The sequence below is a fragment of the Lates calcarifer genome, linkage group LG8 (genome assembly GCF_001640805.2).
Source record: "Lates calcarifer isolate ASB-BC8 linkage group LG8, TLL_Latcal_v3, whole genome shotgun sequence".
In the NCBI taxonomy this organism is placed as follows: Eukaryota; Metazoa; Chordata; class Actinopteri; family Centropomidae; genus Lates; species Lates calcarifer.
The window spans coordinates 4,786,316-4,794,597 of record NC_066840.1 but is presented as its reverse complement, the minus strand read 5'-3'; the positions used below and the strand labels follow the sequence as shown (position 1 = coordinate 4,794,597).

The following is an 8,282-nucleotide window of genomic DNA, read 5'->3' as shown; positions in this document are numbered from 1 at the left end:
TAATGCTAAAGAGATACATCAAATTTTTTAATGTTAAAATCAGTCAATCAAGTTAAATGCAGAAAGGGTTGTTTTGGCTCATGATTGTGTTCACGTGTTCCAAATACCCTCTCGAGAGGGAAATGGGACTCAACAAAGCTCACAGACTTCAAGATGATTCTCCTCCAGCGGAAACCTTGGACTTCACCCGTCGCCCCCTTCGTGATATATGTCACTTAACAACTTAACTGACACATATTTATATAACAAAATAACTAAGCAGTTTATAACTATAGGATACGGCAGCTAATCAAAGCGTCCAAGCCTGCTCAGTAGCTACCAACTGAGCCAGGTCCATTTGCATGGAAACGGTGTAGTTGAAATCTCTGGGAAAAAACAGTAAGTGGACCTTGACATAAAATTACTTTTTAAATCCACCCGAGGTCAAAAATTAATAAAAAAATAAAGTGTACTCGACCTCATTAAAGGATACCGTAATATCCTTGCATCTTAATGTCAGGGGAAAAAAATATTCCCGGATCAAACCGGAAGGTTTTCAAGCAGCATAGAAGCGATACCGGAAGTCCGCTGGAGGCTCGGGGTGAATACTCTTGATCTGAGAGAACGTTGCGCTTCCTGCTCGGGCCCTCATTGGTTGCTACACAGTGACGTAGCTTGTCGAGCACGGCGCTGCTGGAGCCGACAGAGTTCAGATAAGACTTCTGGTTGACCTTGCTACCGAGCCCTGACCACAAAGAAGACGCTGCCCAGGGTAGATATGACAACCCCAAGTTTACCTGCTATGCCGCAGTTGTCAGTGCCTCAGATGCCCGCCTTGCCCAGCCCGGGATTCAGGTTATCGAAAGGTAAAGTATTAAAGCTACCTAATAGCATGCTAGCATTGAATGAGTGTTCAACGTAAACTTACCATGTATGCGACCTGACGCGACCCAAGTCAAGAAACCATATTTGTTTGTGAGACACGGCACGTTTATAAGGATAATCCTACTTTAAATGTATTGTACCAACCTTAAAACGATAAGCATTCTCTAAAGTTAGTCACTTATTTGCTGCAATGTCAACAACCTTCCCTTAGCTGGCACTGAGCTAACTGGCCAAGCCGCCGAACTAGGATCAGCCACAGGTTGTGTTTCCAACTTTAGACGGTCACTCAGATAGTTCTGGCGCTTCAGTTCAAACCATTCTGGGAGGCGACCCCACAGTAGGAATATGTCTTTGTGTGAGGGCCTCTTGCTGCTCTGGTGAAGCAGCTAATCACTGAACTTGCTGACCCAGATTGCCCGTAGGGCCCCTCTTCTTCTTGTCCTACGACCACATCATGTGATGCTCAGTGGATTCGGATAATCCTCATTGCCTCGCAGAAACAAGCAATTTCACAATTCCTGGTAGAGATGGAAAATCGGTGTACATACTTCTGACGCTGTCAGTTTTCTCTGTATCAAACAGGCGGGCCCTGTTCAAATCCTCCATCATCGTCCCTCTGATGATGCAACATGGCGAAGCTGTAGGAAGAGAGAGAGAGAGAGTTATTTTCGCCCCAGGATGTCAAATCTTCTTCTTAAGTAGACAAAACTATGAGACATCAAAAATCTTAAAATATTTTTGTAAGTGCTCAGTTGGAGAAGGTGAAAATGGGATTCAGTTTGTTTTTTCACATCACCAAACTGTAAAACAGCTGATATCACAAACTTAGTCTTTGAAGAGCTTTGACCTGCAGAAACAATAGTTTTACATAGGTTCAGTGGCTAAAACGTTACATTCAAATTGTACTTAAATGGACAATCTGGTCCCATAAACCCATACAGTCACTAATTCACAGTGGCTAGTTTGTTTGGGGCACCTGTACAATTCAGTTAAATCCAACAAAACAGGCCTGTAATAAGACTTTTTTTATGTTCAGTTGATAGTGACAGTGTCAGAGAGGTGTTGTTTCGACTCTGGCCATTTTGGAGGGCATAGTTAAGGGTGGTGTTTGATTTTGTTTCCTTCTATTGAGAAGTGTTTCTCATGTTTTGTCCATCCTCATTAATACTTTGAGGCTATAATGAAACACAGGCTTTAATGACCGAGATATGATGAAATGGGTGTTTTTGTTTTGTAAAATTACATTTCTGTATCTGTATGTTCACCAGGACTTACTTGCTTTCTTTCTGTCAACAGAGCATTTTGTGGTAGCGGTGCCAGTCGCAGTGGTTGCAGCTGTCGGAGGCTTCCTAGTCAGCCATTACCTGAGTGGGCGGAGCTGTAAAAAGGGCCAGGTGAACACGTCCATCAGCAAAGACAGTCCCAAAGTGGTCCACAGCTTCGACATGGAAGACATTGGCACCAAGGCTGTCTACTGCCGCTGCTGGAAGTCAAAGAAGGTCAGGCCGTGGCAGCTTGTTCAGAACCATTGATGTCTGCAGTTTAGCACAGTGTTTTTGAGTTATTGGACTTTCTAAGGCTGGAAAATCAACTCATTAGGGATCAAATATTCTCTTGAAATTCCACAATTAAAGGTCCTACTGCTGTTTGCAGCACATTAAAGGCCACATCCCAGTCAGTGATATCACAGCCAGTTGTTTGATAGAGCTCATACTGAAATGGACCCAAGCAGGAATGTCAAAGTTTAAGACATTAACTCTGAAAAGTTGAATGTTTGGATAATATATAACCACTGGGGATTAGTGGAGTTGAGTGAAGCATTTTCCTTATTTCATTTTATCATGATCATAAAGGTAAAACTGATCCTCAGTCAGTTTTACTGTTTGTGCTGAGGATACTGCAGCTGACATGTCCACTCAGAAGCATCTCATGTGCTGCTGTTTCTGTGCCACAGCTCTACAGACGGCTCAAAGTTGATAAGAGCGAGTTATGTTTTCCTCTAATGTTGTGTGTTCCTGTTGCAGTTCCCGTACTGTGATGGAGCCCACACCAAACACAACGAGGAGACCGGGGACAACGTCGGACCTCTCATCATCAAAAAGAAGGACGCTTAAGCCAACCGATCACACAGCTCCACCCCTCCCTTGACTCCTCATGCACCCGCCTGCCCCAGTTAATCTAATTGTTTACTATCATCATTAACGGTGTCACAGTGATGGTTACGGTACAACACTGCTACAGTCAAACGGTGGATATTCTTCATAGCCCATAATAGAGATTCAGAAAGTGCTGAAAATATTATACATTTTGATATCAGGCATTCCACACTGTTCCCGCATTACACGACATGATTTTGAAATCAAAGGTCATTTGAGGATAGATAAGGAAGGGACTTTGACAATCAGCAGAGTCAGACATGGAGGTTATTGAGCCTGTGCAGATGCATTTTGACATATGTAACAAGAAGGATTCAGTTAAAATTCTCACCACATCTGATTTAAATAAAATATTTCACTGCGTGGGAATTGTACCTGGTGTCACCTATGTCCCTTTTCTTTTCGACTCCTCCAGGTGTGGAGCAGGTGGATGAAACATAATGAACTGACAGCTCTTTGCCTCAGTATTTATTGGTATTCAGCACAGGCCTTATATTTTAATCTACAGCCCTAGTCTTAACACACACACACACACAACCCACATGAATGTTACATGTTTTGATTTTTGCACTAAGAGCTGCTTAGTCAGATGAAACAGAAGCTTAGTTTGTCTTAAATGATTCTAATAACCATAATCTCCAATCTTGAGAGCTGTTGAAACACTATCTGCTGTTTGTAACCAGTTACTGTCTGCTGTCTAAGGAAACTGATGTATTTAATCTGTAAAGTGTTCAAAAGTAAAACCTCTGCTTATAAAGGATATATTTTGCTTTTTCATCAGATTTATTTTCTACTGGCTGTGGTGTGTCTGACTTGATGATTTATTGTTCTGTATTCTGTGAATAAAAGTTGTTGAGTAATCTGATTTGTCGGCCTCCCTTATTTATTTTTAGGAGGTGTTTGTTGCTGCAGGGCCCAAAGGCCAAACTCTACATTTGTTTGTTTTTAACCACAGGATCAACTGCACTTCATTTAACCACTTCAGCTCTTAGCAGAGAGGCAGAGCAGTGTGTTTATGGATTAACAGTGGGCAGGGATAATAAGTAAACAGGCTCTGTGTGGTGACTGCAGTCGGATCAGTGTGTGTGTATGTGTGTGAGGCCTGGGTTGGGGGCGGGAGGGGGGACTGCCGTGCTGCAGTGTCCACCACCAGCACCAGTGGCCATTTTAAGATGCCGCAGTATTTGTGGTGACCACTAGAAGACGCTGTGTTTACACGGATAGTCCAGGCCAGACAGTGTACGCAAGTACGGTGGGCCCCTGCTCCCATAGTGACACGCGCACGCACGCACGCACACACACACACAGACATGCACGAGGTATCTGGCTGCGTGCCAGATGCAACGGAGGACTCTCATAAGAGGTGGAGTGGACTCGACCATCCCTGTGTGAGGAGTCACCTTTAACAGACAACTCAACATTGTGCTCACTCACAGGGACAGTGTCTCTGCTGTTGGAAAATATTTACGTCGCACGAGCTTCAAAAGCAGAGAAACATCAGCGTGGAGGCTAATGATGAACAAGCTAACACACGGTGACAGCTAACTGGCTAAAATTCTGTTTTTCTGAGCGACTATGTTTGGCCAATTAGTGAAAATACTTTGATTCTAGAGCTATTTGTTCATTAATTCTGTTTATAAATTTATTTCATATGTTTTTAAGCGTAGGCGACTTCATAATTTCGACCAGTGACACTAAAACCCACATACTGAGTATATCCTCTCTTATGTATGAATTACAGTGGCTGTAAGTGTAATGAAGTGGTGTAGCCTAATTATTACAGGCTTCCGGTGTGGAAAAAACTGACAATTCAGACGATTAAGAAATATAAAAGAACTCTCTTTCAGACACCTTATCTCTAACAATTATTTTGTGTTTATTTATTTATTTTATGGTACAATTTAAAAAAAATGTAAAGTTAAACATCATATTTATCAACCTGCTCAGAGGCTAAATCTGACACATTTGCATCATACTGACTTTGATAAACATGTGTTGTTTCAGATAAACACAGTTAAAGCATATATTCCCATTTAATATTGTTCAAGCCCCATCATCATTAATTTCAGTTACGTTGTTTTAATTAAGTTAATTACAAATTACAGAGGTGTAATTCTACTTCCACTCTCCACAGTCTAGGCCCCATTTCGTCAAAACCCAGCTCAGGTTTACAGATATTATGAAAAAATATGGATAATTGGAATAAACCCTAAACACAGTTAATTGATAGAAAGCCTAATATTAATTGCTGTAACTTTAGACTGCTTGAATGAATGATGACTTCCCAATAAAAATAATCTAATTAGCATTTTCTGATTTTTTTTCCAGCAGCGAGGTAACAAATGGACCTGTTGATATTTTGATAGATTTTTTCTTTGTAATATCATTTTTTAATATATAGTTCTTAGTTTTGTTGATCAGTATCCAACATATATCATAAAATAGGGGCACTTCTATTTCCACCTACCGCCCATGTTCACTGACACACTGAGTGGTGTTGGACGAATCGGACTCATGGATATTTAATGTTGGGTATAATTGGTTATCCTACAACATTCATACTGACAGCTGTCCGTGTATGCCGTGCTGTTCCTGTGGATATTATGGGGTCGCTCTGACCACGGTCTCGACTGCGGAGTCCACTTCGCATTTTGAGCGACGCCCCCAAATTCCGTGCAGAGTGTTTGCAGACCCTCCGGGACGGAGAGGTGGAGGAGGAATCGGCAGCTCCGCCGTCCATATACACTACAATCACCACGCCATTAGTTCATGACTTCATCATATCTTTGACAGGAGAGTTTGGATCGTATTTAAAAGGTAAGGGGAGACGTTTTTCCAATACTTCCGGTCGATTTTCGCTGTTTTTGTTTTGTCGCCTTTTCCTGCGCGCAGCGCCGTGTCGCAGCGACCACTCGGACTGTGGTCAGCTTGCCGTGGCGTCGGTCGAGCACCGTCTTCTTAGGTAACCTTAATTACGGTGAAATGATCGATCGGGCTCCACCATCGACCCATTAAAAGGTTTAAACACTTGTCCTGTAACAACATAAATGTCCCGTGTTTAATCGGTGGAATAGTTTTTCTACAAATGTGGACACGGAATATAGCCTGGTCTTTTTTTATCCACAGCAACCGCATCGTTGCGCACCTCGCTCCTCGTCGTCGATACCAGACAAAAGACAGCCTGTTTTTTTACGGTCCACTATTTAGTCTTTCTCCGTTGAGTTTAAGCTTTGGCTGGCACACATAACAGCAGTCGTCAAAATGTATTTGAAAAGCGCGCTCCACATTTGACCTGCGCATATGCGCATATCTTTGCATATTGTTGTCGCTCTGTTATTGATTGCATTGATATACCGTGAAATTCTTAAAGGGATACAGCCTCCTGTATGCGGAAATCGCTGGCAGGGCATGCTCTGTGTCTGATAGATGGGTCTGTCTGTCTCTGTTCAGGCAGTTTTATTTCTGAATCTATATACATATATGTTGTATTTATTTTTAAACACAGATTCTCCTCACTCTTGATTCTCAGACACTGGGTGTAGTGGCTGTGACTGAGAAATATCTTCCAGCCTTATCTCCTCTGTTTACTCTCTTTCTGTATTTGTCTCTCCAACATTTCTATTCTTAACCTTCCTCTCTTCATCCCCTATTCATTTCTAGCTCTCCAGGACTCTGAGGCTGCTGCAGAGAATGGGAATAGGGACACAGGCCAAGGCTTGCCATTTTGGCTGAAGTAACAGCAGGACGGTTGTCAACCCCGCATCGGCGTCAATCCCCTTCTCCCTCACCTCTCCTCCCACACACACACACACACACAAGGACAGACACCCCCACACACAGCCTCTGCTATGTCCACCGCCGTAGACATCGCTGGCCCTTCCTCCTCAGATCAGGCCCACAGCAGCGCTAAAATCCCCAATGAGCCACTGAGACCAAGCCTTAAGCGCTCCAACCACCCCTACAGCCTCTCCCATTACATCTCCACCCCTTCCCCGGCCGTGGACGTCAAAGGCCTGATCCAGCCCTCCCAGGCCCAGCAGCGGGCCGCCCAGCCTGCACACACTAAACCTCGCCGGGCCCCCTCCTGGCCTGACATGTGGGAGTCGCCCAGTGGGCTCCACCTGGCCCATGCCGCAGAGCTGCTGATGCGCGCTGGGCTTCTGGCTCTGACACCCGCCACCACAGAGCAGGCCAGCCTGGGTGCACAGAGCAGTCAGCCAGCTAAAAGAGAGGCTGCAGAGGCAAAGGGGGGGAAGGGGGACGGGGAAGGAAGTGGATCCGGGCCTGAGGAGGAGGAAGAGGACTCCTCTGGATGTGGCACTGACTTCCAACCCTTCCTGGGTGCCTGGTTCCCCTTCAGCCCCGCTCTGTTCCCCCTGGCGGGTTTCCAGATGGGGGGGGGGCACTGGAGAAGCGCAGCCATGGGAGCTGAGGGCATCGAGGGGCTGGTGGCCGAGGGCTACTCCCCTGGCTCTCTGGGCGCCAGCAGCGGAGGCAGGAGGAAGAGGAAGAGGTGCGGGGAGTGTGTACCTTGTCGGCGTCAGACGAACTGCGAACAGTGCAGCAGCTGCCGTAACCGCAAGAGGGGACACCAGATCTGTAAATACAGGAAGTGTGAGGAGCTGAAGAGGAAGCCAGGAGGCCCTGGGTTTGAGAGCAGAGTGTCTGGGTTTGATCTAAGGGGATCCGACTTTACTTTGGGTCTGGCACAGGAGAGAAGCAACGGAGCCTTGGATGGATAGTAATGCTTGTGGTGGCAGCATTTGTCAGAGGATCCTGGTTGGATGATTGTTGAGGAGCTGCAGTTCAATTAAAACACACGGGACACAATGTTACCATGCTCAGACTGTGGTTCAAAGATTTTCAGATCTTGTGTTTAGCGAGGAGCTGCAGCTCCGTCTAAGAATGTCCACACTCGTTCCCATCCTTTCTTTTGACAATCAGTGAAATGGAGAGGAGAGAAAGAAGGATACCAATGTGTGTCAATATTTAGATGATGACAAAAATGCTGTAAATAGCCTGTAAATATCTGGAAAACATTATGTCTTTTTTACATCCCTTTCCAGTTTGGGTGTATTGTGTTTCAACATTAAAAAAAGGAGCCAAATGTTTTGTTTCTAATGGGGAGTTTTGATTCTGTTGTTCTGACGTCACTGCATCAGTAAGAAATGAATGAGTTCAGCTTAGGCTAAATTATTTCATGTGCAACTTGTACTGTATAGCTCTGTTTGCCCTTTTGAAATAAAAGAAATTGGCCATGTG

The 8,282-nt window shown here is 44.5% G+C and overlaps 2 protein-coding genes across 2 annotated transcripts; both read left to right on the top strand.

Moving 5' to 3' along the window:
• The first annotated feature begins 644 nt into the window (after positions 1 to 644).
• Positions 645 to 3,885, top strand: zgc:110843 (uncharacterized protein LOC541492 homolog). The gene is made up of 3 exons (XM_018669627.2): positions 645 to 845; positions 2,161 to 2,363; positions 2,889 to 3,885. The coding sequence occupies exons 1-3, from the start codon at positions 758 to 760 to the stop codon at positions 2,976 to 2,978; spliced, it is 381 nt and encodes a 126-aa protein (XP_018525143.1). The 5' UTR covers positions 645 to 757; the 3' UTR covers positions 2,979 to 3,885.
• Positions 3,886 to 5,041: 1,156 nt separating this feature from the next.
• On the top strand, positions 5,042 to 8,282 carry cxxc5b (CXXC finger protein 5b). The gene is made up of 2 exons (XM_018669638.2): positions 5,042 to 5,837; positions 6,681 to 8,282. Exon 2 carries the CDS (start codon positions 6,869 to 6,871, stop codon positions 7,760 to 7,762), a length of 894 nt encoding a protein of 297 aa, XP_018525154.1. The 5' UTR covers positions 5,042 to 5,837; positions 6,681 to 6,868; the 3' UTR covers positions 7,763 to 8,282.